The sequence below is a fragment of the Canis lupus genome, chromosome 30 (assembly GCF_011100685.1).
Source record: "Canis lupus familiaris isolate Mischka breed German Shepherd chromosome 30, alternate assembly UU_Cfam_GSD_1.0, whole genome shotgun sequence".
Lineage (NCBI taxonomy): Eukaryota > Metazoa > Chordata > Mammalia > Carnivora > Canidae > Canis > Canis lupus.
In genome coordinates this window covers 29059508-29085924 of record NC_049251.1, presented here as the reverse complement: position 1 = coordinate 29085924, position 26417 = coordinate 29059508, and the positions used below count along the sequence as shown (strand labels likewise).

The 26417-nt window shown below is 50.7% G+C and overlaps 3 protein-coding genes and 1 long non-coding RNA gene across 40 annotated transcripts in view; 2 read left to right on the top strand and 2 right to left on the bottom strand.

The window, feature by feature from the left end:
• The window catches only part of CSNK1G1 (casein kinase 1 gamma 1), a 170033-nt gene extending 157890 nt beyond the window's left edge, over positions 1 to 12143 (top strand). For 8 of the 32 annotated variants that reach the window (XM_038580664.1, XM_038580665.1, XM_038580660.1 and 5 more), the window contains one exon: positions 11953 to 12140. In XM_038580664.1, coding sequence (XP_038436592.1) covers positions 11953 to 12106 — 154 coding nt within the window. In that variant the 3' untranslated portion in view covers positions 12107 to 12140. Of the gene's footprint in view, positions 1 to 1909; positions 1934 to 5529; positions 5789 to 5942; positions 11795 to 11952 lie in introns of those variants that run through there. The other 24 variants (XM_038580678.1, XM_038580670.1, XM_038580688.1 and 21 more) reach the window with 10 other exon arrangements.
• Positions 12144 to 14047: 1904 nt separating this feature from the next.
• Positions 14048 to 19975, top strand: PPIB (peptidylprolyl isomerase B). Its single transcript, XM_038580653.1, has 5 exons — positions 14048 to 14238; positions 14914 to 15027; positions 16519 to 16612; positions 18888 to 19072; positions 19622 to 19975. The coding sequence occupies exons 1-5, from the start codon at positions 14104 to 14106 to the stop codon at positions 19742 to 19744; spliced, it is 651 nt and encodes a 216-aa protein (XP_038436581.1). The 5' UTR covers positions 14048 to 14103; the 3' UTR covers positions 19745 to 19975.
• SNX22 (sorting nexin 22) lies at positions 18387 to 23309 on the bottom strand. 6 transcript variants are annotated; one of them, XM_038580654.1, is made up of 7 exons: positions 23148 to 23307; positions 22739 to 22822; positions 22249 to 22353; positions 21663 to 21757; positions 21255 to 21287; positions 20955 to 21022; positions 18387 to 20531 (listed from the first exon to the last, which is right to left on the bottom strand). In XM_038580654.1, the coding sequence occupies exons 1-7, from the start codon at positions 23220 to 23222 to the stop codon at positions 20377 to 20379; spliced, it is 615 nt and encodes a 204-aa protein (XP_038436582.1). In that variant the 5' UTR covers positions 23223 to 23307; the 3' UTR covers positions 18387 to 20376. The 6 variants fall into 6 exon arrangements, with proteins under 6 accessions (XP_038436582.1, XP_038436584.1, XP_038436583.1 ...); XM_038580656.1 differs by having other exon boundaries at positions 18387 to 20489; positions 23148 to 23305; XM_038580655.1 differs by lacking the exon at positions 21255 to 21287 and having other exon boundaries at positions 23148 to 23309.
• A 93-nt stretch (positions 23310 to 23402) lies between these two features.
• LOC119866915 lies at positions 23403 to 26123 on the bottom strand. Its single transcript, XR_005381767.1, has 3 exons — positions 25670 to 26123; positions 23847 to 23964; positions 23403 to 23593 (listed from the first exon to the last, which is right to left on the bottom strand). It is a non-coding gene; the product is annotated as an uncharacterized LOC119866915 (long non-coding RNA).
• Between the last annotated feature and the right edge of the window lie 294 nt (positions 26124 to 26417).

Here is a 26417-nt window from a genome sequence, read left to right as displayed (position 1 = left end):
AAACAGTATGGTACTCCTTATCCTCTGGGTTCTCAATATTGGCTGCACTTTGGAATCACCTGGGGCATGTTAGAAAATACATATATCTGAATCATGGCCTCAGTCTGATTTTATCTGGGGTTATGGCCTGAGCATCAGGAAATTTTAAAGTTGAGGTGATTCGGATGTGTGGCCGAGGTTGGGAATCATGGTGCTAAAGCATGTTCTGATTTAAACATTGTCTGGGCTTGAAGGATGGCTGTACCCTCCCCGCCCCCTCCCCCCCCATTCCCAATTTATGTTGTGGCTATTACTTTGAAGGCTAGAAGTCTAATTCTGGATTTGATAGTGTACTTTGAATACCAAGATTGAAAGAGCTTATTAGTCTTAGAGTATGTCCTATTCAGGCTTATCTTTTGAACCCATTCTCTCATTTTGTTTTGGTAAATGTGTACACTGATTATGTATGTAAGTGTGGTGTTTGTGTCCTGTGTATGAAACGGGGTTGTTCACACAAAGAGATTTCAATGTGGTGAATTCTGTTGTGGTATAATCTAAAATCTAGGGTGTGAAGAGTGTTTAAAGTCTCCCCATTTAGTAAAAAGGACTACTGTGCCTCTTTGCCACTAGTTCCAGGGCCTTCTGAAATGTGTGGAAAGCAGAGGGAGCAGTTGTATTTGACCAAACATCATCTGAAAGCTCACAGCTTAGGGCATTTTGTGTGCTGATTCCCCTAGTGATTTCATGAGCTACCAAACCATCTTGCCGAGGAAACTGTCAGCACAGCCATGTGGTTTTCTTCTTGGCCATCTATGTGTTTTGGAAAGGGGGAAGGGAGCCATGAATCCACCTGCTCCATCATTTTCATGGGAAGAAGTCACAGCTAGAGAAGCACAAGATGTCCCAAACAACCCCTCATTGCACGCAGCTGTGATGCCATTTGTCCATGCAGCCTACTTGTAGGGAAGAAAAGAGGGCTGTTGTCTATATTAAGATTCAACCAGGGGCTGGGGAGATACGTGAAACCTTCACATCCAAGCTCTTGATTTTGAGCTCCTCACCCAGCTTGTTTTGTGTAAAGGATGAGAGAAATAACAAGGTCTTGGTTTTTGTTCTGTATATGATATGAACATCTAACTGCCCTGTTCTTCTGGCTAGAGGACATATGTCCTTGTTCAAATATGATGGAAGGATGGTGAGGCAAGACAGCTTTTTGGTGGATTTTTGTTATGGTCAAAATAGGAGTTTTTGGTTATCCCCTGACTTTAGTTATAATTTAGCAGATGTGGACCTCCTGTCTCCTGAGAATTGATAAGAATGGATGAAGGTCCTTTTCCTGACGGTTATACCTCAGTACAGAGCAGTGATCTCCCCCTTGCTTTGCTTCATCTCCTGTTGCTAAAGGCTTTTCCCCCCATCTAGAGTAAGTCCTAACTGCCAACGGCTCTGGTCAGGTGTGTTGGACTTACAGAAAGGCTAGGAACTTCTCCTTCCCTCAGAATACTTGGGAGATCAGCTTAACATTGCACAGTAAGACTTTGTGTGGGAACCAAAATGGCTCCCTAGGTGCTTGACTGAATCCTTACAGGCAGGATCATTTCTTCTTTCTCCTGCTACCTTCCTGGAAATTGCCCAAGAAAACCCACTCAGGGGCTCCCACCAACTCTTTCTGTTTTACCTTACCCTTCACTGAGATATCCAGCTCCCTCCTCGATGCTTCTGTCAGGTGCCTGCCCCCTCCACCTTAGTGTGGGGGCCATGTGGCCCAAGCCTACTCACCCTACCTCCTCAACAGAGGAAGAAACGAAACACAGACACATACTGCATGTTTGCATGGCTCACAGGGAGTCGCTTCCATCTCACCTCTGTGGACTAATATCTCTCTCTTTCTCTCTTCCTTTCTGTGTTTTTCTCTTTACACACTCTGTAGCTGCCTGAAAATGCTCAACCTGTGGTGAGTCCCTCTCTCCAGTCCACATGCTAGGGGAGCGGACCAGACTAGGCTGGGATTGGCAAAGCCAAACAAAATGCCTTAGGAACACTGAATGGCTTCCATACGCCGCCTTGTGCCATAACCACCCAGACTGGGGAACTAGATCCACAAGGTGGGGATGGGGCAGGCCTACACCCAGGAATTAATCTGTTCCTTCTTTCCTTTCAAATCCATCTCATCACTCTCTCCTCCTGTCAAAACAATATCCCACAGTATCCAAAATTATCTTTCTATTTCTATCTGAGGGAATTATCTCTCAAATTGATAGACCAGAGATTATCAGACAGAGAGGGACAGAAGCAGGAGGACAAGGTTACTGTATCAGTCATTTTGATTATTCTTTAGAACCCCAAGGCACTTGTTGCCAGATTATCTCACATTGTGTGGCTTGGTCTCTCACCTGGAAATTGGCTGCTTTGGTAAAAAAAAAACTTTTCTTTTTGATTCAGCTAGTTCTTCCATCTGTAAAATGAGTCTCTCAAAAAGAGCTCCTTCTTGGGAAAGAAATGGACATTTTGTTGTTTCGGGGAGGGGTTTTGTTTTTCATTTATTGTCTTTTTCTTTTCTTTTCCCTGTAAGAGTACAGTGAGCCAAGGGCTGACTCAGCTAATAAGATGTTGGAGCCTCTCCTTTTCACTCCTGGAAAAGGTCCCTTGAGTGCATTCTTAAGAACAGTGCAAGCTATGTGGAGAGGGAAGCCCTAAAGAATCCACATTCACTGAGATAAATACTTGCTACAAGAAAGAGCCCCCTTGCCAGCTTTCTTCTTAGATGTTGCCAGTGACCTTCCAGGTGTTCCTGAGCTAGTTGGTCGTTGCAGTCTGGAATTACAACTCCCCCACATTGTCTGCATGCATGAGGTCATATTCTATGTGGTGATAACGGCCTGCTGGACTCTGTGATCACCTTGTTTCTGTTTGTCTTCAGTGACTGGGTCAGGCACCAGTTTCTGAACCCCAGTGGTCAAGCCAAGTTGCCTACAGGGTTTCCCCGGGACAGGGATATATGGAAGATAATAATTGGGTTTTATACAAATAGAATTTGTACTCTTGTGGTACTGAGAACTACACTTGGCCCCTTTATCTAGCAAATATGTCTGTGTGAATCTTACATTGTCATAGTCTGTTTTTTCCTGTGAGATGTCACTCACGTAAACCTGACTACACATACAGGACCTGCTGTGTGCTCATCCAACTCTGCTTGGAACTCTAGGGGGAGCCCCAAGAACTTAGGTGCCATCTAGCTGTATAGAGATAAAACATATATACTTGAAAGGACAAGTAGTTCTCCAGGACACTTCTGTTATCCCTCAAGAGGTCACTATGGACAGGAAATGGTCAAGAAAGGCTTCATGGATACAGTGAGGCTTGAGCCAGGTGTTAGAATAAGGGAAGAATGGGAGAGTACACTAAAGAAGAAAAGCATGGCAAAGGGACAGCAGAAGGGGAGAGAACTAGGATGGAGCAAGAGAGCAGTATGGGAAAGGTAATGGCTCACAGGTCTGGCTTGTGAGTAGGGAGACCAGATTGATTCTCACTCCAGCACATTAGGAAATTCTGGTCATCCCATCAAAGAATTGACTGGAAGAAAACCTGCAACACAAGAAGAGTTCATCACTTACCTTCCTTCTCTTTGGAGAGTAAGACATCTGTATGGAGTTAGTTGATGGGCTTGATAAGGGGTCTGACCCAGTTTAACAGGTCCTGCTGCTAGTAGTCATCGCAGAAACTAGAGGGTCGAAGAGCAGATTGGGGGCCTGTTTCCTCATGGTTAGGATCAGGAAAAGCTTCTGCTATTACTGAAGCATTAACTACACTAGCAAAAATTAATCTAGGCTTCAAAACCACAGCTCACATTCCCCTTGAGCAGGCAAATTCAGCATGGGACATCAGTGATACTTGTAAGCAGACATTAATTCTTATGACTTGCCTTGAAGGAAGTAAAATGAAATATATAGTCTGAAAGGGACCAAAATAGTATTTCAAACTTCATTGTGATTGCTCTTACTTATTAAAAATACAAAATCCTCATTTTAGCATCCTCAAAAAAAAAAAGAAGAAGAATTGACTTAAATTTTAGTGATGTCTCTGAAATCATGGTTAACAGAGAACAGGTAACTGTTGCATTACTGATGCTCCCATGAGATTTAGTTTGCCTTGGTTAATATTAATTTCAGGACTTTCAACTTGAAAATGTCCATTTTCTTAAGCATATATAACAGAAAAAGACCTTTTTTTTTTTCTTGAAGCCTTCTCCAGGGAGAAGATGGTCTTAATCAAAAGCATTGGTCATTTTTATTTAAAAGAATTTATTGAATCTCCAGATACACATGCCACTTTATTTAGTGACTATATTAATACCCATTAATAGTATTTCATAGGGGACCTGGCTAGCTCAGTCAGAAGAGCATGTGGCTCTTGATCTTAGGGTTGTGAATTTGAGCCCCATGTTGGGGGTAGAGATTAGTTAAATAAATAAACTTTAAAAAAAAATAGCATTTCACAAATGTCATTGATACCTTCAGAAAATCTTTTTTAAGACTCCCTTAAGAAGGTCCTATTTCCATAATTTTCATTTTTTATTCATTCAGATATTGTTAAAGGTTATCATTACCTGTATGAATGGGTTTCCGCATTCTAAGAGACCTCCAAAATTTTAATAACCTGTCCAAATACCAAGGGGTCAGGCTGAAAAAGGAGAGAATCTTAGCCACAGTGGATGGAGAATTTAGGGGTATGGAAAATAAGCACCAGTTCTTTATTTTCATACGAATAGCCCTGGCGTTAAACCCAGTGGGATTTAAGCAAGAGAACCAGAAAGCTTCTCTCCAAAAAGCTTTCCTTTCAAGGGTCAAGTTTGCGGCTTGACTCCCCTCCACCATCTGGCACCTTTGACTCATCCATTCCTTCTGGCCCTCACATCCTCATTTCCCACATATCAGCTTTCTGGGAAGGACATATCTCTTGCACCAGTCATGCCACAGCCCTCATCACCCCCTTCTGGACTTAGTCACTGCCTCAGCAAGAGCTGCTCCCTATTCCAGAGACAGGAGCAAGGAGGGGATGCTCGGGCTTAGGGCTATTCCAGAGCGTGGCTTTTGCCCAGGGAACAGAACATGGAGGGCGGATAAGGGGAGCAGGCCCTGAACTCCACCCTGCATGAGGGCCAGTACTCTAACCCCATCTGGCACAGCAGCAGCAGTCTCCGTAGCTAAGTTGAGGACCTGCAGCCATACACTTGCCAACGCTCAGCTCCCGGGCTGCGGCCCCAGTCCCCTCCGAACAAAAAGTGGGCTGTGCTGATTTCAGTTGGGGGATCTGGGCTCACAGTTCTTACTAGATTCGGGGCTCCTCCTGCCTGCTCTGGGTAGCTGGGTGGGGTTGGGAATGGGGATGCAGGATGATGAGCATCCTTAATCCTTCATTGGCAGCATCATGAGATCCTGCTAGAGTTCCAGTCATACTTTGGGGTGGGGGGGGGGATTTGTTTGCCTCAGTTTAGCTTCCTACCTACTTCCTCCTGAAGCTGCATTAAATCATTTTCCTCTCCGTTTCAAGGGGCAGACAATGCAGGCTAGTCTTAAGCAGCCCTGAGGACCCCTCACCTTGGTTCTAGATAAAGATGAGCTATGTGGGCTGAGTAGGAGACCAGAAGACTAGCCTTCTTCCTCCTTCCAGAGATGCCTGTTTTGGCCCTGCCTCGTCTACAGCCTTTTGATGATGAGGCTTGGTAGCTGTAGATTGAAATGAGGCAGCTACTTCCTTTGGCTATCCTGGCAGACACTGCCTACTACTTCCAGTGTGTGCACTGTAGAAGGTGGGTGGCCCTGTGGTTAGATGCCGGGGTGGGGGGGGGGTGGGGGGTTGGAATCCGCCTCTCTCCCACCCCACCCTCAGGAAGCAGAAGCAGGCAGAAGCTGTCAGAAGCTGCAGGCCTCCCGCACTGATTGGCAATGTTCCTTGTGCTCCAGGTGCTGCTGTTTTTTTAAGAGGAAAAGGAAGAAGACTGCCCAGCGCCACAAGTGACCAGTGCCTCCCAGGAGTCCTCAGGCCCTGGGGACTCTAACTCGATTGCACCTGCAGCTCCTGCCATTTTTCATTGGAAGGGACTCCTCTGTGGGGGAGGGTAGAGATCCAAACCAAAAAGAAGAAAACAGATGCCCCCAGAAGGAGCCAGTGTGGGCAGCCAGGGCCCAATGGGTCAGTGGCCATCCCCGCCTGCCTAAAGCTCTGAGCAGGTCCCAGAGCTGCTGCTCCTCCTCTGCTTGCCCTTGGGGCTGCCTGGTTGACTCTCCTTCCTATTGTTTACAGTGAAGGTGTCATTCACAAAAACTCAAGGACTACTATTCTCTTCCCTCCCCTAGTTTACTCCTGATTCTTGCCCACCCTCAACCCTCTCCAGCATAAAAGCTAGTGAGTTAAAGGCTTTGTCTGCTGAAGGAGCTTAAGAGGCTGGGGGTGCGGCCAAGAAGGCAGGGGGAAGATGGCAGGCCTGGGCTGGAGAAGAACCTTCTCCAACTACCAGCTGTGCCTGGCAGTATGGCTTCCCCCTCCTCTGTGCCTGTGCGGCCTCCATCCCCAGCTGGCCACGGGGTGCAGGTCCCTCCCTCCCTTCCTCCTGTGAAGTTACACTGTCGGACACAAGCTGTGAGAAATTTGCAGTCTACTGTCCCTGCGTGTTGGCATTCTTCGCTCTCTCAACAAGCGAACTCTGTTCTCCAGACGGTAGTAGGACAATGCAAATTGTTCTGCGCAAAGGAAACAAAAACTGACTTTATTGCACTTTTAGTTGTTTTTTTTTTTTAAACAAAAAACATGGCAGATGCATATTGTGTCTGGTTATATCGAGAGTTTTACTTTTTTTCTGTTTTGAGGGGGATGGGGCCAGCCAAGCCATTCAGAGAGAACATGGGTCCAGAGGACATTCTCAGTGGAAAAAAGTTGGGTCTGCAGCACCCAGAAGAGAAGAAGCCAAACTCTGTCATTCTGAGTAAGCGCTCAGGTTGGCAAGGAAACATACTTGAATTTTCATTCATCTTCTCAGCTGCTGAAGAATGTCCCTACCAGAGCCTCTTGACCTCATCAGCCTACAGTTTGGACAGCCTAGCTCTCCAGCACTTGGATGAGCCAGCCAAGCCAGACTGTGACCAGGAGAAAGAGATGCTTGACAAAAAAATTGGAAATACCGGTTTCCTCCACTGCCAGGGACTTCCAACTAGATAGCCATGTGACTTCCTTAGTGATTTGGGGGACAAAATTAATGATAAAAGAGCCACCACCATCTTGCCACTAGTGGACAAGAAGAGGAGGAAAGTGAGCCTTTCTTCCGGCTGCCAGAAGAACCTCAGGATTTGGCATCATAGGGCCATGAAATAAAATCAGTATGTACTGTCTGCCCCAGTAGCTGAGGGGTAGCGTTTGGGCTGGCCTGCCTTATCAGAAACCAGGCACCTGCAGCAGGTTCAGGACTGAGCACATGGGGCTGTAGTGAACAGGAGGGTAAGATTGGTTGGTGCCAGAAAATTCCAGGGGAAAGGATACTGAAATGAAAGGTCTGAAATTATCTTCTTAATTGGATATAGACTCCTTCCAAGTAAGATGGCCATGGATCTAGAGCACGTTTTACCCAGTCCACTGTCTGGTTTTACCCAGTCCACCTAATCTACTACGATGAAGGGTCTTGGTTCTTCATGTACTGCTTGGAAAGTCATTAATGTATGGAGTTCATCTTATTGTGCTCAATTTTCATTTGAGTTCAGTGGCTTATGCCAACAGTGACCTCATTCCAGATGTGATAGAGAAGAATCACATCAGGGAACAAGGCCTTGTATCTGGGAGTAGAGAGAGCTGACCATGGAGGACAGTGGCTGGTGACTGAGTCTGGTGGTTTTGGGAACACAGAAATCATTGCCTCTGACTTGAGGTGGAGGGCCATCTTTTGGACTGGAGGATCTGAGGCTACTTTCTGGTAATTGGCATTTCCTGACAAGTCCCTTGATGTATTTCACATGGAGCAGAAATAGCAGCAGTCACATCGATGAGAGTTACTGGGCTTTCCCTGTCCTACTGGGCCTTGGCTAGGAAGTATCACTTTACTGGCTTCAGACCTGCTTAGCTCATGTAAAGATTGTAGTCTTTCCTTTCTTTAAAAGAAATTTTCCTATATACAAAACAGTGGCTGGGAGACACAGCGTCACAGCCCTTTTCCACAAGGATTTTTGAATATTGCTTCTTTGATATTACATAGTGGTTAAGGCACCATCTCAGAAACTTAGAGTTTCACAACTGGCATTTGGACAACTCAAACTTCCCATATAGAAACTTTAATTCCTTATCCCTTGTATAGAAAAAGCCTTGCCTCTCAAAGGAGGGCAAGGGGAAATGGTGACAAAGCCTCTAGCATCCTGGCACTCCATACCCACTAAGTGCCTCCCCACCTCTGCTTCCACAAAAAAGCAAAGGCAGTGACCAGCTTGGCTCAGGGCAAGCCCCCTGCAGCTGGGTTTGTGACTTTTTTTTTTTTTTTTTTTTGGTCTTAAAATGTTTTTAACAGCTAGCTCTTGAGGGGTTTAAACCTAAGCAGTTATGGGGGGGGGGGGTCCTTCCTAATGCACTGTTCTTTCTCTGCTCCCCACAAATCTCTTACTAGGTATTTGATTTTCATAACAAAGGGTAATGGTGATTCTTCTAAGGCCATTAGCACTCCAAGGTGGTCCCAGACCCCTTGGATTCTATTGTGATCTTCCTGAAAATTAAGAAGTAAATAAAAAGACTACCTAAGGAATAATTGGGCCATCAGTCCCATCCCCAGCAGCGCATCAGGGCTCCCTTCCTCAGCCCTCTTGCTCTAGTTGCTTAGCACTGTACCTCAGCCAGTCGCCTGAGGCTGGGCACTCCCTCCACCCACCAACACCCCAATCCACTCACTGCAGTTTTTCCAGCTTTCTCCATTTCACAACATGGTGCCTAGGGATCTTTTTCTTTGGGACTGATGCAGTTGCTACTGACCTAGCAGTAAGTACTAACAGCATTTGTTCATTAAAAAAACCCTTACTATATGCTATTAGGAGTTCTCCCGAGCCCTGTGGTCCTTCTGGCATCGCATCTTGAGCAGATTGAAGCAAGCAGGCCAGGCATCCACCCAGGCATAAATGGTCCTTCTTGTATGACCAGAGAATGACCTGTGTCTGTACAGTCAGGCATTGTAAGGGTTGATCACTTGCTGCACACACCCTGGCATTTCCCAGTGATCTCACTCTAGATTACTCTGCAAGAGTGGGGGTGGTGTGCCAGTAGCCAGTGTGCTTTCACGACGGCCTTGATGAACATTCTGGTATATTGAGTCTGTCTAGGAGTAAACAGGGTCTAAGAAGAGTACACTGGTTGACCTCCAGTTAAAGCTCCACTTAACTCTGGAACGCAGGGGCAACAGGAGGCAGCAGAATCCTGGGGTTTTCAGTAGAAGTGCTGATTTGCCTGTTTATCTCTGTGAACTCCAGGTACAAAGAAGCAGCCCCTGCCATTAGCCAGAAGAGGGTCCGTCACCTGTATCTCCCAACTTAGTTCACTGGAAGTCTCCCCTGATGGTGCATATTCACTGTTAGTAACCATCTTTAATGTCAGGAATATGCAGTGATGGTAATAATGTATGTCAGAGTGGTTACTAAAGATCATAGCCTTAACTTTTTTGTATGCAAAAGATACAGTTTATTCCCCATCTAAGTGAGCAAGCACGGCCTGCATTTATAAAAAATAAGTACTTTCATGGCGGCCTAGAAAGCATCTCAAAGGAACTTGATCTTCTGATGCATCTCTCCCAATTCCATATGCCTCCTGTGTGTCCCAGTCACCTCTTCCATTTTCATATTTAAACCAAGTCTCCATCCCCAGTGAATTGCCCTGATACTGTCGTCTCCAGGGTCGGCCACATTAAAGCTAGAGTCACTCAGACTGGGAACTTGCAGCGCTGTCTGGGCAATGTTGCCTTTGCCAGTCCACTGCCACCGTCCCTGCCATTGCCCCCAAGGTGTGCAGATGAAGGAGCCGGGGTAACGAGGCTCTGGATTGGCTGGAACAATCCACATCTGGATTGGCTGTATGAGCAACAGGCACTTGTTTCTGGGGTTCTTGCTTTTGCCAACTCCAGGCCTCCAGGAAAGCCCTGTCTAGAGACTGATGGCCAGTGACTCCCAGTCTTCCCTCTGATGGGTCAGCAGGAATCGAAATAAGATTCTTACAGTTTTGTTATCTTGTTGGGTGGGGGGAGGGGGGAGGGAGAGGGGTGGCTTTGTTTCTGAATACAAAGAAAAGGAAACCATGGCCCTTTTGAGGGTTTGCAGAGTTTAGCCACAACTAAGGAATCTTGGAAGTCTTCGATCAATTAAGCAGTCTTAAAAACATGTTATAACTCCTTTTGCAGGTGAGTAAATGCAAAAGAATAGATTTCTCCATTGTATTCAAAATAGTAAGTAGGTTCCCTGGATATAGACAATAGTAGTTGACAGAGTTCCTCAAAAAGCAACCAGGAAGTCCACTCCAGTATTTGTAGATCAGCTTACAAAGGAAAAAGTGAATGTGTACTCCATATATTTCTAGTTTCATTACCAAACTTGATGTAATCAAGAAACCTCAGTTCTGTGGACAGAATTTTTGTTACTTTCCTCCTCTTTCTCCTCACAATCATTTCCAGTGCCATCACCCTCAAAGTCTGACCAGAGGGTTATCCATGATAATAAGTGGGGGTGCAGTGCACCCATCCCAGTAATACACAGAGGACGGCTGTCCTGACTGCCTCTTCCCTGCAAACCCCTTCGGGCAGGCGAGACATGGTCAGTTTCCTCTGCATGAGCTCCAGACCAAATCCCAGGCCAGCCCTTGCACCGAAAGCTTTTTTAAGAGGCTTGTCAATCTGTTAGGAATGTGTCAGGAGAGATGAGCCATTTCTTTGGGGGGAAATATATTTACAGATGGGTGTGTGTGGTTGCACTTGTATGCCTGTGTGTGTGTGCACGCACGCGTGCATTCTCATCTGTGCGTTTCACTTCCATAAAGACTCACAGCCCAGGCTGCTGGGACCATGTGTTACTGAGTATTCTCAGAAGTAAAGAAATAACAAGTGAGCTTCTCAAATTAGTGTCACAGCAAACTGGCTCTGGGAATGAGCCCCATTTATTGAGCAGAAGAGTAAACAGCAGAAAAGAGATGAAACCAAAAATATAACCCACCCCCCCAATGGAAAGTAATGTTGATTCATCAATTCCCATTGGATATATTACATCCTCTAATTTATTATATTATTTTGTCTGTTTCTTTAATCTTTGCCCATTGTACTTTGAAAAAGATGTTGGGATGTTGATTGCAATTTTTTAAAGACTAGATGATGTATAAATCAGCTGTGGAAATCAGTTTTAATTGCTGTGTGAATGTGTCTGATTATTGTTAAATGCCTTTTTTTTTTAACTTTTTTATTTTAGATATGTGATGTTGTTTCATAAACCCTGGCACTGGTCGCAAAGCTCAGCTGTGAAAATGAAACTTGTAGTATTTTTAAACATGAATGTCAATTTCGAGTGTATTTGAAACGGTTCCTCCAGGAGAGAGATTTGTACACCATTAGGAAACTCCTCTGCAGAGGAAGTAGCCTTCTTTGGAGAAAATGGAAAATGGGTCTTGATATGTTATCTCAGAGTAGCCCATTTCCTAGGGCACCATGGAAAACACAAATGTGATCTTTAAGTATACCTCTTCCCCAATTTGGGGAAGAAAGAACTCAGTTTGCACCCTTTTTGTATGTAAAATAAAATGTCTTACCTTTCTTGACTAATTTTCGTTGGTTGGTTGGTTGGTTGGTCTGGTTTTAATTTTCCCTGGTTCCTTTGTAACTAAGAATCCAATCCAGCTAGGATGAACTCAGATATGACTCAGGGCTCCAATGAATGAAAATGATGCCTGATTCTGTGGTATTCTTGCTTCATTCTTTAGGGTTGAACACCGCTCTCTCTTGTCTGTCACTTTAAATATTCCTGGCAGAACCTGGACACTGATCACTCACATACTGGTCCCTAAATTCCTGTGGTTCTTGAGATCTACTCTGTGGAGCAGCTTTGGAATAGCTTTAAAAATTCTGCTCCACTAACTGAACATCTGTGCAGATGGAGAATAAAACTATGATGTGCAATTATAACATCGTAAGTGTATATATACATATGGCCACAAAACTCTCAATTGGCATGATTGGCCGTTTCCCATTTTTTTGTTACTACTCGATCACTACTTAATGATTTGGTTTTTTCACTGGTAGGTAAGTAAGCAGAAGACCTGTTTTAAGATCATGAGAGAAAAACTTCACACTTAGAACATGTTATCCATCAAGCTTTTTTTTTTTTTTTTTTCCTTTCAAAAGTGGTAGAGGACATACAGAGCAGGCTGCTTTTATGACATCTTGGCATTAGCTCCTCATGTGGAACAGGCTACTCTGAAACCATAGCAGTAAACATTTTTCTCAATGGCTCTGGACAGCATGAGACCAGTTCATGGGGGAAAGAAGCCTGACCAAAAAAATAGTGGGAGTGGGGAGATTGGAAGATGAACTTCGTCAATCCAACAGTTTTACCTAGGAAGAACCTCTGCCAGATTGAAGTGGTCTGGATGAGGTGTGAGGATTAGAAACAGCCAGTGTTATTTGTGTTTATGTGAGAGACCTGTGGAAGCTTTGCAGCCTAGCTCCACTGACCTCAGTGTAAGCAAGGACAAGTCGATGCCAGGGACAATGCATAACCTCAAACTTAGGTCCACATCTCAGAGAACAAATTGCAGGGTTCAACTAATTGAAACAGAGCCATGCCTACCTACAATTTGGGTTGTGAAGACCAAAGTTTTCTATATTAATCTTTGAATATTGGTCTTAAAGACATTTAATGACATCATAGGTGGAAATTTTTGAAAGATGGGTGTAATTTAATTTTTCTGGGTAAGACCCAGCACCAAAGTATATATGTTGTAGACCAGAACAAGTGTGAAAGCATCTGACGACTATCGTCGACCTTGCCGAAGGTTTCTAGAGGAGAGAGACTGAACTTCAGGCCATTTCCATGGCATATATACACACACATATATATATGTAAATTATTTCCCACCTCAGTGTTAACATGATGCTATTGCAATCAATATTTGTTGGACACTTCAGTCTGCAACAGTTCTGGGGGAGATGTACACAAAATAAGTGCAACACCTGCAACACAGTCCGTTGCTCACAAAAAAAGTGGTTACTTGGCAGCGCCTGGGTGGCTCAGTCAGTTCAGATTCCGACTCTTGATTTCAGCTCAGGTCCTGATCTCAGGGTCGTCAGTCCAAGCCCAGTGTTGGGCTCTATGCTGGGTGTGGAGCCTACTTTAAAAATAATAGTAATAATAATGTTAGTTGGGAAAAGAGGTAAAGAAAGGAAGTTAAGAACCAGAGTACACAAGAATAAAGTGTGCATTGACTCCTACATAGAGCAGTAAGCGCAGGAAGGCCAGAGAAAAACAGGTAGTAAACGGACAGGGACAAAGTGGAAAACAAAAGGCTTTGAAGGAAGCTTAGCAAGACAAGCAGAAGGAGCAGTAAGGTCATCTGGGTGAGCAGAAGCGGCCCCACGTGGGACGCCACCACTTACACCCGAGCTGGTGCAGCTCCGGCCTGGCGGGCCCAAGGCGGGAAGCGACGAGCGCCTCCCCCCGCTCCGCCCCAGGGGCAGGCGGGCCGAGGGACAGGCCGCTCGGCACGCTGGGCTTTGGAGTCCCGGCGGGGACCCAATCCGCGCGCTCTGCGGGCGGCGCCGCCGTGCGTGAGCCGCCGCCTGGCGGGGGCCGTGGGCGAGCCGGGGAGCCAATGAGGCCGCCGTAACGTGGCAGCCCCCCGCGAGCCCGCGTCGCCGCCGGCCCGGACGGCAGGCCGAGCCCCGCCCCCCGCGGGGACCTACCACCCGGCGCCGACCCGGAGGGGGGACGCGGGGGCCGCCGCCCGCCAGGAGGCGCGCAGGAGCCCCGGCCCCCCCCGCAGCCGCGCTCGGTGGTGCCGCCGGGACCCACGCCGACGCGGCCCCACCCTCTTCCGGCGCTCGGCTGCCGGGGCCGCGCTCTCGTCGGCCGGTGGATGCTGCGCCTCTCCGAGCGGAACATGAAGGTTCTCTTCGCCGCCGCCCTCGTCGTGGGCTCCGTCTTCTTCTTGCTGTTGCCAGGCCCCTCCACGGCCGACGAGAAGAAGAAGGGGCCCAAAGTCACCGTCAAGGTCCGCGCTCCCCTCCCCGACCTGCCCGGCGAGGCCCACCCCCCGTTGCCCGCGCTCGGGCCTGGGCGCCGGGGTGCGAGGCACTTAGGCCCCGGGGCTCGGCTCGTCCCCGGCTCCCCGCGGCGGCCTCGCGGCGTCCGGGCAGCCCTCTCCGTCCGCCCGGAGAATGCCCGGCCCCCCCGCCGTGAGCCGGAGCGGGCTGACACTGTCCGCCTCGGGGCGGTCTCTGTCGCCGACGCCGTCCAGCCTCTGGGGAGGCGGCGAAGCCTCACGTGTGGCAAACTGTGCATCTTCACTTGGGCCAGATTTTACCCGCTTCCAACTAATTACAAAGCACAGCTGTCCCCTTGGAACTTGCATGACGGGTTTAGACTGCCCTCCTTACGGTTTGGGGGTGCCCACTTCTAGAATCTGCGCTCATGATTTATTTAGACTAAAGGTCGTTTGCTGCCCTGTAGTCTAAAGGAAGTGCAGACAAACGTTTTCTGGGAAGAGGGTCTGGAGCCTTCATTAGATTCTCGTAGGGTTTCTCTGGTCACCACCGAAAGCAGCTTCGGAACCTTTGCTCTCAAAACAGGGCCCAGCTCTCTGCCGTCTTGGCACCTTCCCGGGCCCTCCCTTCCCTGGCAGGACCCCTGTACAAAAGGCAGAGTTTGAAATGGTCTTCTTCCTCAGGTGTACTTCGACCTTCGAATTGGAGATGAAGATATAGGCCGGGTGGTCATCGGTCTCTTTGGAAAGACTGTTCCAAAAACAGTGGATAATTTTGTGGCCTTAGCCACCGGGGAGGTAAGTGGCGAGGGCAGAGGTATTCGGAGGCCCCTGAAGTGAAGCTGGCGAGCAGGGCTGGCAGCAAACTCAAGTGCAGAGCGTGGCCCATCTCTAGCTTGGCGCTCGCAGAGTACCAGCCCCCCGCCGACCCGCAGCTCTGGGAACCTGCTATCACCATTTCTTCGAGGTGTTTCTTTCTTTTTTTTTTTTTTTAAGGTTTTATTTATTTATTCATGAGAGACACAGAGAGAGAGAGAGGCAGAGACACAGGCAGAGGAAAAAGCAGGCTCCATGCAGGGAGCCCGACGCGGGACTTGATCCCGGGACGCCAGGATCACGCCCTGGGCGAAAGGCAGCGCTAAACCACTGAGCCACCCGGGCTGCCCTCTTTGAGGGTTTTTAAACAAAATCCAGAAATATGTGTGGTGAGGTTTTTTTGGAGAAAATTTTTCATTTTTAAGACATTGCAGTAATCAAGGAAACTTGATTACTAGCAAACTAGTTTGTGGCCTATGCACCAGAACTTTCTCTTAAAGCTAAGGGGCCCAGAGCTCCGCAGACTTTAAAGAAACAGGAGTGCCCTGCTTAAGAAACTTTGTATTCCTCTTAACTCTAGAAAACAAACTGGTGGTTGCCAGAGGGGAGGGCTGGGGATGGGGTGAACAGGTGAAGGGGGATTAAGAGCACACTTACCATGAGGAGCACTGGGTAACGTTAGAATTGTTGAATCACTATATTGTGAAACTAATAACACTGTTAACTGCACTGGAATTAGAATAAAAAATTATCAAAGAAAAAAAAAACCCTGTATTCCAACTTTGCAGTGACTCAGCAGGTAACTTTTTATTGGTTTTTGGTCTGCTTTCTTGCATTCCTTTGTTTAGTTTTTTTTTAAGATTTTATTTGAGAGAGCAAGCGAGCACACAGAGGCAGGGGAGAAGCAGGCTCCCACTGAGCAGGGGATCAATCCCAGGACCCTGAGATGGTGACCTGAGCCAAAGGCAGATGCACCCAGGCGCCCCAACATCTGGGGGTTTTTTTGTTTTTTGTTTTTAGATTGTTATTTATTTTCTCATGAGAGAGAGAGAGAAGCAGAGGGAGAAGCAGGCTCCATGCAGGGAGCCTGACATGGGACTTGATCCCAGGTCTCCAGGATCAGGCCCTGGGCTGAAGACGGCGCTAAACCGCTGAGCCACCCGGGCTCCCCAACATCTGTTCTTATGAAGAGAAAACGAGAAAAGCATAAGTGGGGAAAGGTGGAGGCATGTGAAATAGAATTGTATAAAGATAATGTGCAGTCTTAGCCTTTCCTGGGCCTGTGGGCTCCCTGCCTGGCCTGCAGTAACTGCTCACTCAGTAGCATGTGGAATGAGAGATCTGGTCAGCAGTAGTGTCTCTTCTGTGAGCAGGAGCTAGGGACTGGGCTCTTGCAGGGAGCTTATATCTGCAGATACATAATATCTGCATGGTGCCTCATGCCACCTCTCACCTTCTCATTCTCTTTTCTAGAAAGGATTTGGCTACAAAGACAGCAAATTCCATCGTGTGATCAAGGACTTCATGATCCAGGGTGGAGACTTTACCCGAGGAGATGGCACTGGAGGTAACCTCAGGTCCCCTGGGCAGAAGGGTCTGTTAGTGCAGCCTCCAGGCTGGGAGGTGTGGGCCGTGTTGGGCAGACCGGGCTTCCTGCTCACCCAGTTCCACTGGGGTCAGGACTGGCACCCACATGCGGACTGGCTGCATCTTTCTTTGTATAGGGACCCCAGGACAAAGGAGAGGAGAGTGGTGAGGGGTCATGTGGCTCTCACCCAGCTGGCAGGCCTCCTGCTCAGGGCCTACAGCCTTGGTGACTTTTCTTGAGGTACCCCCTGGGGGATGGGGAGGCTAAGTGAAACACCTGGGTCACGATTCTGGGTCAGGCTGTCCTTGGGTTGTTTACCCTGAGGGTGGGAGGAACCAGAGGAAGACCACATGAAAGCTATAGAGCAGTACAGAACATAGGTGATGGCCTTTGGCAGTAATGCCCGAGAGAGACAGAGCAGACATAATAGAACTAGCACTGTGTGCACGGGGTCAGACACAGTGGGCAAACCTGCCATCTCTGTGCTTTGTGACCTCAGGCAAGTGAGTCCTCTCAGTATCTGTTTCCCCCTGTATAGAGTAAGAGTGGGAGGAGTTGGGGTGCTGCATGGTAGGTGGCTGGCATATGGTACGTCTGCCACTGTGGAGGTGCCAGCAAGCAGAGGAGTCCTTTCGGGCCAAGCTGATCAGGAAGTGGCCTTGTGAATGTGAGGGAAGATTTGAGCAAGGTTCTGGCCCAGGAGAATTTGGGCAAAGAGGCAGGACTAAGGTGAACACAGCTCTGTTCTGTGGCAGGAGCGTGGCTGAAGGTGGGGTCTGTAGGTGGAGGGAGAGCACCCACCACACTGCGGGCCGAGAGAGGTAGGCTCTGGCTAGACCTGGGAACCTGGGCTTTGTCCTATGTGGAGGGAGGATCCACGGAGGACTGGAATGGGAGGAAGACCCAGGCGCAGAGGGGTCTGAGGGAAGATCATGAGGCAGTTTTCCTATGTATAAAATGCTCGTGACGGTTGTCTGGCAGGCACTGTTCCTACTCTGAGCATTAGTTGTTTCTGCAGTGAGAGTGGCAGACGCTCTCTAGATATCTAGATAGATAATGCAGTGGGAACCACGTGGACAGTGTGCAAGGGAAAGGCCAAAAGACTAACTGAAGTCTGGAGGGAAAGATGATGAAATACACTGAACTTAAAATGAAGAGTTCTCCATTTGAGTTTGGAACTCCTTATGTGTGTTGGGAGGGTGATCGGACCCAAGATGGAGATGTGGGGTCTTCTGGAGAGTGGCAGTAACTGAAATCCTGCTGTCATTGGAGATTTACAAAGAGGTCTCTCTCCTCGGAGACACTCTTAGCCAGCACTCAAGCCAGGAGTCTCTGCAGAGGGTCGGGTTGCTCCCTGGCCTGGCCCTGAGATGCCCCCACCAGCGTCTAGCAATTCTTGGGTTTAGCCTTCCCCACCTGCTGCATAGTCAGAAATGCCTCCCTGATGAGCAGCCATCCAGGACAGCTTCCCAAGCTGGGTCCATTCTCTGGAACCACAGGCTGAAAATAGGTACACTGGGGAAGAAAAGGGGTTTCATACACAAATAAGTTCTAAAGGTGTTGCGTAAAACAAAATGAGACTCGTTACTGGGTTTCTCCAGGGCCCGTAGTAGCTAATGTGCATGGTGTGAATCTCCCGAGAGGGGACAGGGAAAAAGAAGGGGGCAGGATTTCTCCTGGAAGCAGCTCTGGAGACTTAGGTGAGGATCTCTGAAATGACTCAGACCCCTCGCGGATAGACACACCACACACATCAACAACTAGCTTTTATTTTATGTTCATTGGTAAAAGGCTCTTAATTATCCAGAACCCAAATGGCAGCCTCTCCCTACTCATCTGTCTTCTGTGCTGTTACGAAGAAAAACTGGTCAACTATAGCTGTCCTCCTTTTCTGGAGAGTTCCTACCTCCTCTGTGTCTCTGCGTCTGCAGATACCAAAGTATCTCAGTTTCTGTGGCAGAACTCTCAGGCCATAGCCAAGGGTAACTGTTGATCTACGCCTTATTTAAAATCCACTAAACTGTATTCTCAAAGTAATCGGGTGAGCTGTTCACTAAATCAGCGGGGCATAAGGCCAGGCTGGGTCTGTCAGCACAGTTTGGCTCCTAGACCAGAGGGTAGGAAGGGGACAGCTTTTGTCTTTATAAGCTGCTGCAGCCTGGCATCGAAGACAGGTTCAGTCCCTGGAATCCTCACCCCAAAGATCTGCTTGGTTTGGGCCAACCCAGCTCCCTGACCTACTCTTTCTTCCCAGGAAAGAGCATCTATGGTGAACGCTTCCCTGATGAGAACTTCAAGCTGAAACACTATGGGCCTGGCTGGGTGAGCATGGCCAATGCAGGCAAAGACACCAACGGCTCCCAGTTCTTTATCACGACGGTTAAGACTGCCTGGCTAGATGGCAAGCACGTGGTGTTCGGCAAAGTTTTGGAAGGCATGGTGAGTTTGGGGGGCAAGGGCTAAACCTGGGCAACTTTCACCCCACAGCAAGGATGCCACATATTTTACCCCTTTCCCAGAAGGGAACCCACAGATTCCCACCAGTGTTCATATGTACAGACCTGGTACATATTCAGAACTACCCAATTTCTCTGCCCCCAAGTTCTTGATTCTTCCGGCCCCGAGGCCTGTTGAGGCTGCGCAGGTGCAGGAGCCTCCATGTCACAACTTGGTGCTCTGCTGGCAGCTCCCCCCCCCAAGTTGAGCAGGACACAGCCAAACATGACGTCCCTGAGAAGATACTTGGTACCCAGTCCCCAGCCACCCTCTTCCCCTGGGCCTTAGCTCAGAGGATCAAAACTTTTGCATCCTCCCTTCAGAGCTGGGCTCTCCCTGGCTAGGATTCCCTGAGGGTTTTGCTTGCCTCACAGTTGCATGCTGTTGGTCACATGGGGTTCTCAGCCTTCCCAGCCATATTCCGGGGCCTTTCTCCCTTGAGGGGTGGCCCTCCTGCCTCACTTTGCTGTACCCCGCTGCCTCCCTTCCCAGGAGGTAGTACGGAAGGTGGAGAGCACAAAAACAGACAGCCGGGACAAGCCCCTGAAGGATGTGACGATCGCAGACTGTGGCAAGATTGAGGTGGAGAAGCCCTTCGCCATCGCCAAGGAGTAGAGCCCCAGGGACCGCTTTCCCTTTGAGCCACCATCTGCGAGTCCCTGTCGCCTTCCCATGGGTGAGGACGGCCCGCCACAGGGCACCGTGCTGCGGGGCCCTGGTGCTGGCATCTGACGGAGCGGACCCCTCCCCTCACATTCCATAGGCCAGCGGCCTGGTTTTGTAACAAACTCAAACTCCTACCAATGCTGACCAATTAAAAAAAAAAAAACGGTGGGTTTTTTATAACCAGTGTGTGGGCTGGGTTCTTGGGCCTGCAACACCTGCTCTAGTTTGTCCCAGCCTCTGGGACTCCTGGGGTGGAGGGGTGGGTAGCTGTCCTCGTTTTCCCCAGATACCAACTCTGCTCTAGCTTCTAACCCTTGCCAACACAGAGCCTCAACCTTTGAGTGTCCCCCGCCCACTTCTGGTGAAGGTGAAAAAATCTGCCTCCACCTTTCACAGCCTACCTCTAAATTGACTTCTCCCTTTATTCCTTATTCCCCATTGTCCGTGCCCTGGCACCTGGGGTGCCTAAGTCCTGGGTCTGGGCCAAGGGGGATGCAGCCTCTTCTGACCGGGAGGCACATAGAATGAAGCACGTGCCTGTCCTGACAGGCAACCCATAGGCCTCTTGGCTGGTCAGGGCATCAGGGCAAAGGAGCAGTTTGAAAAGGAACCTCTGGCTGAGCTTTAGCTGGCCTGTTGGTGAAGCCATAGAGACCCTGGAGCACGCCATTCACCACCACGTTGGGCAGAGGCTCTGTAGGACAGGGAAGAAAAAACAGGAGGAAGGGGTAGGGTACTGGAAAGGAAGACAAGAGGTAGGGGGCGCTAGCCTCTGGCCTGCAGTTCCTTGAGCTCCGGAGCCCATAAGCTCAGCCCTCTCCTCAGGAACAGAAGCCCCTGCTAAGGCCACCCTAAATGAGGCTTTGGCATTCCCCAGTCACATTGCTCACATTAGCTTGGTAAAGCCAGGCTGGTGAGGAGCGGAAACCAGGGAAGACCATGCCTGCTGCTGCTTTTTTTTTTTTTTTTCATGCCTGCTTCTTGAAGGAGAATACAAAGCAGGCTACAGGAGCAACAGGACAGGTGTGGCTGCAAAGGCTGGCAGTGGACATGAGATGCTGCCTGCAAGTCCTGAACTGAAAATGGCACATTCACCTCCAACTCCCACCCTAATACCTAGGCCCTATAGATGGGTTATAGGTCAGAGGCACCCCCTCACCTGGGGATGGACTGCAAATGTAGGGATCCATGCGGAAGCTGATGACAGGCTGGTGGTGCAGCTGCGAGCTAAAAGGGAAGAGTCCGGAACAGTGAGGGTGAGGTGGGCCAGGAGTCTCCTGTCTGGTAGAGACTAGGGATTGGGCTCACTAAGCATCCAAAAGGGGGAAAATGAGTGGGAACTGGGTTCAGGAGGCACCAACAGAAACTGAGCCGGTGGGGATGCCAGGCAGCAGCAGGCCCGCCTCCTGGCACCTGGCCACTAGGGGGCAGCAGGAGGGGGGCGGGGGCTCGGACTTGCCTGCTGTCGTTTGGCAGGAACTCCCCCAGGGCTCTGAAAAAGAGGAGACCCGCTGTGAGCTGTGGTCCGGGTGGGGGGTGGGGTGAGGGGAGGCACGCGAGCGAGGAAGAGGTGGAGACAGGCAAACCCAGCGCTTCACCTCCCAGGGGACCACTGCTTCTATTTGTAACCAGCTCAGTTCCGGAGGTGGCTGGGGAAACCAAGACTGTCCAGAAAAGAGCCCCTCAACCCCAGCCAAGAAGTCTAATGAGGGAGGTCACAGAGAAGAACCAGGCTAGTGCCTGGCCAACGGAAGAAAACGGGCTTGGCCTCTAAAACCTTTCCTTACCCGCTTGCTGTAGAGACCTCCTGCTCCCCAAGACTGGGGCCCCTCTCTCTTGCCTCGCCATGACCCCCAAAGGAGCTCACCCCCAGCTGCTGGCCTTAGGGTCTGTGGGGAAGTGCCGAAGATTCAGGAATTCTAGAAACTCCTTGGGGACATCCTGGTTCAGGTACACGACGCCCTGGAGAGATCAGAGGGAACCTGTAATCAGACCCAGCTGGGTAGCGTACAGTGCAAAATGGAAATGTGAGGCCCTCCCAAAAGGATTAAGAATTTCAAGAGAGAGCACTGAACCAAGCCTGGCGGCCTTCTGAGCACTGGGCCCTGGATGACTGCGTGGGTTGTAAGCCCAGGACGCCAACCTGCTCTGCAATGGGGCAGCGCTGGGTGGGGAAGGGGGGGAGGATCCCCACCTAAATCCTCATCACTGAGGGTAGCACAGGCTCCCACCCTTGAGGAATGAGAACCGCCTGCCTCCGTGTTCCCTCCTCTCGTCCTACATACACAGAGTTGGCCTCTGGACCCATTACTGTTCAGAAAGTTGAGGCTTGGGGTAGTAAAGAGCATGTTCAAAATGTGGGTCCCCTTCACTCCCTGCCCCCACACCCCTCTGCCTGGCCCACACCTCTGGTCCAGCAGGCTGGGCGGCAACAGACTGAGCCCCACACACACCTGGATATAGGCCTCCAGGCCCTGGCGCCGCTGCTCCAATCCTCTGGCCCTCCAGTTAGGCAGGCGTTTTGAGGGGAAGTCGGGCACCTTGTACAGTTTCTTGATCTGCCGGGAGGTTGCGGCGGTGCCGTCACAGCCTCCTCACAGAGCCCTCAAGCTCCCTGCACCCTAGAGTCTCTCCCAGCCCCCCCCCCCCCCCCGCAGGCCCTACCCTGGGGCGGACCCTAGTGAGTGACGGTTGGGACCCGCGAAGGAGACCGCAGCCCCCACTTCCACCCCCAGGCGCCCGGGGGCCGGCGGGCCACGCGCTGGCATCGACAGTACCGGCTGGCCCTGCTCCTCTGCGTGCCCCTGCAGCCCGCAGGGAGGTCTGTGCCCAGGCCCGGAGCCCTCCAGGGGCTGCGGCGGCAATGGATGAGGCTGGGCCCAGTCTGTCCGTCTCCCGGGGGCCGGGCGGGGGCCGGGCGGTCGGTCGGCGGCGCAGCCTCACCCGCTTGTGCAGCGCGTGGAACTCGCTGTAGCGCCTCTGCACGGTGTGCCTGCGCCCGCGGCACAGCACCTCCACCCGGAACACCTGGCGGGCGCGGGCGGGCGGCCGGGTGCGCGTGAGGCCCCGCGGGAGGCCCCGCGCCCGCCCTCCCGCAGTCGGAGGCCAACCTCGGGGCACCCTCCCACGCTCCCCGCACGCTCGCGACCCCGCGAGGACGGCCCCGCCCCTCTGCTCCGGCCCCTCGTGAGCCCGACGGCCGTGCACGGAGCCGGCAATCCCGGCGGGCGGTCTCAGGGCTGCCTGACCCGCCGCGCCCACAGGCCCCAGCCCGGGAGCGGGATCCCCTCTGCGCCTGGCGGGGGCAGTCCCGCGGGTCCCGCACCCCTTCCCATCCGGTGTCCCCGCTCACCATGTGGCCTTTCTCTGGGCTCGGCCTGGGATCCTCGGCCTCGGGTCCCACCGACGGGATGTGAACCTCCAGCATCCGCACCCCGGCTCCAGCCCCCAAGCCCTCCGAGCGAGGCTCCCAGCAGGACCTCTCCCAGCTGGGACCGCAGACCCCGGCGGGCCCGCAGCCCCGCCCCCGGCCGGCCCCGCCCCCCGGCCGGCCCCGCCCCCGGGCCCCGCCCCCAGCCGGCCGGGTCCCGGGCGTGCCCTCGCGCCGCCGGGGCCTGCGGGGGGCAGATTAGGCCGCGCGCGGGGGGCGGGGTAGAGCTCCGCCCCTGGAGCCTCGTGGGCCGCCGGGGGACCCTTGGGCCGACCGCCGTCCGTTCGTCGACACTTACTGAGAACGCAGATGAGCCCAAATCTCGGCCACTCTCTTGAGCTCCCAGGGAGGACTAGGGTCGGTGGGCGCTGGGCAGGAAGGGGGGGGGCCAGACCTCAGCGCCCGCCCTGGGGACCACCAAGGATGTTCTTTGCGTTCGCTCAGCCTTCCCGGGAACAGGCTGCCCCCATCCCCTTCCCTCCACCTTTCACCTGGACCCTGGGAGCGCGGCCACGCCTGGGGAGGGCGTGGCCATCTGGCTCTGAGGCCGCCTCGCCCAGCATCCACAAGCCCCTTCATTTCTTTCTTTCTTTCTTTTTTTTTTTCCATCCCTTCATTTACCTTTCAGCTCCAACCTGCTTCAGGTCCAGTTTGGCGGGAAGAAGCAGTTTAGGGACCTGGGCTCTGCGTTGGGGGTCAGATAGCTTGGATTTCCTGAACCATGTAGACCTGTTCGCACCTGCAAAATTGGGATAACAGGTTCCCTCAGGAGAGCGTCTGAAAATTGAGATGATGCCTGGTGAGCCCTCGGCAGAGCAGGTGTTAGAAGATGGCAGCTTGTGGGCTTGTCCTGGAGCCAGAGGTGGGCGGGGGCCGCGTACAGGGCAAGAGCAGGGGAAGAGAGACTGTGGGAGATGGAACTGGGCTGTTCTTGCCCACCCCTCCGGGCAGGGCCTTTCTGGGTATGGGGGCGGGGTTTCATCCAGAACCCTCTCGCCCCTCTGCTCTCCCAGTGAGCCCCTGCACTTCAGCCGTAAGGGAGCTGTCCCATCCAGCAGAGCACCTGTCTAGGGGTAGCAGCTGCTGATTGGAGGACCACTGACTCACCTCCTCCCCTGCTAGTGCAGAGGTGCTTCTGAACTGGAGCAGAAACTCTCCCCACCCCTCCATCCCCTACCCCACTCTGCTCCCAGAGAGAAGCTGAGAAGATGAACCCAAAGAGGGCAAGCAGGTCTCACCAATACTATGTCCCACACTTTCTTCCCCCAAAATCCATCTCACAAGAGCCCCAGAATCAGGAAGCTGAAATTTCCCACAAGGGAAACGACCCACTATGAACAGAAGTGCTGGGGTTTCATTTCTTCCCTTGCACTTTAAAGCCCCGTTGCTCAGAAACCCTGTTCTCCTTATCTACTGACCACGTAGTCCTCTCCCAGGACCCTCAGGCCTCCAAACTTCTTGGTCATCTACCCTAAGGACTCCCCTCTGTCCCTGTTCCTACCACCCAGAAAACTGCTACATCTCTGAATGGATCTTGTCTTTCCTTGCCTCTCTCTCTCATACAAGGTCCATTCTCTAACTATAGCACAGACCACCATAAAGGCATTGCTTTAAAACTTCAGAAGGCTTCCCGTTGCCCTGAGAACAAAACCCACTCTTCCCACCACAATCTGAAGAGCTCTAAGTGACCCAGCCTGGCTACCACCTCTCATCTCATTTCCTCTCCTTCCCCTTCTGTACCAGGCTCCAGCCACAGTGACCTTCTAGTTCTTCAAACCCCACAAGCATTCTCCTGCCTCAGGGCCTCTGTGCTTGCTGTTTTCTCTTTCTGGAACACTCTTCCCTCTTTACCCGGTGGGCTTAGCCTAAAATTTCCAATTTGTAGCCTAAAACCTCCTCAAAAATGGGACGCCTGGGTGCCTCAGTAGTTGAGTATCTGCCTTCGGCTCAGGTTGTGATCTCAGGGTCCTGGGATAGAGTCCTGCATTGGGCTCCCTGCAGGGAGCCTGCCTCTCCCTCTGCCTGTGTCTCTGCCTCTCTCTCTGTCTTTCATGAATAAATAAATAAAATCTTTAGGGGAAAAAAAAAAAAAAAAAACCCTCCTCAAAGAGATCTTCCTTCCTGACCACTTACCCTATCATATCACCCTGTCTTCCAATACATAGTTACTGTTTATTGTGTGTCTCTCTGTTTTTTCCAACTTTGCCCTCGACTCTCACAGTGCCATCAGGCCAGGGATCTGGTCTTGTCAGAGGCTGCTGCCATGGTGCCAAGAATGTAAGAGACACTCAAAAAACATTTGTTGTTTGAAAGCCTCTGTGACTGGATGGAGGGGATGTTGGGAAAGGGCTGGGGAACAGAGTGAAGGCCTGAGAGAGAGGCAGGAGAGAGGAGTTAGAGTAAGGCCTGTGGGGGTAAGGGGATAAAGGGGATCCTCTGCCCACCTTCAGAGTTGGACATCTCTCTCTCCCTCTCTGCAGATCGTTGTCCATCTTATCTGCTTAACTTTCAGGTGTTTCTGAGAAGCCTCAAATCAATGGATTTTCATCAGTTACACAGGGAGATTTGATGCACCTGGCTTGTCAAACATCTGGTAGTAAACCGGCAGCTCCTGATTCCACAGTGTTCCATGGTATATGAGTGAAGATCCAAATGAAGAAAAACAAGATCCTTGGCCTGGAGACATTTTTGGATGTCTCTGGGGAAGATAAAACAAGTTCTGGAGAACATTTTCCTGTAAAGAGGAATACAGGATAGCGCTTACGATGGTCAAAGGAAAATCTTATTTTCTGTTTCCCTTAAGCACTGGCCAGCTCAGTATATAAACCCAGAGCTAAGTTCCACACACTATATGATGTCTGTGTAGACCATCAAAGTGACTTCTGGTTTTAGAATGAGTCTTACTATACAAGCCTTTTCTCCAGCACTCTCTAACACACGAGTTTCATTTCCAAGTTTCTGAGTGAAGGGAGCTTAAAAGCACTGGTTGGTCACACTGCCTGGGCCGGAGTATTTCCAGATCAGATTGTGGAGCGGTGGTTCTCCCGCCTCCACAGGCATCAGCATCACCCAAGAGACCTGCTGAATTGCAAATAGGGCTCTGACCCCAGTTTTCTGAGGGCGAGGGTGGTTTTCATAACTTCCCCTGGTGCTGCCGCTGCTGCTCCTGGTTGGGGGCCAGTCTCTTGACTC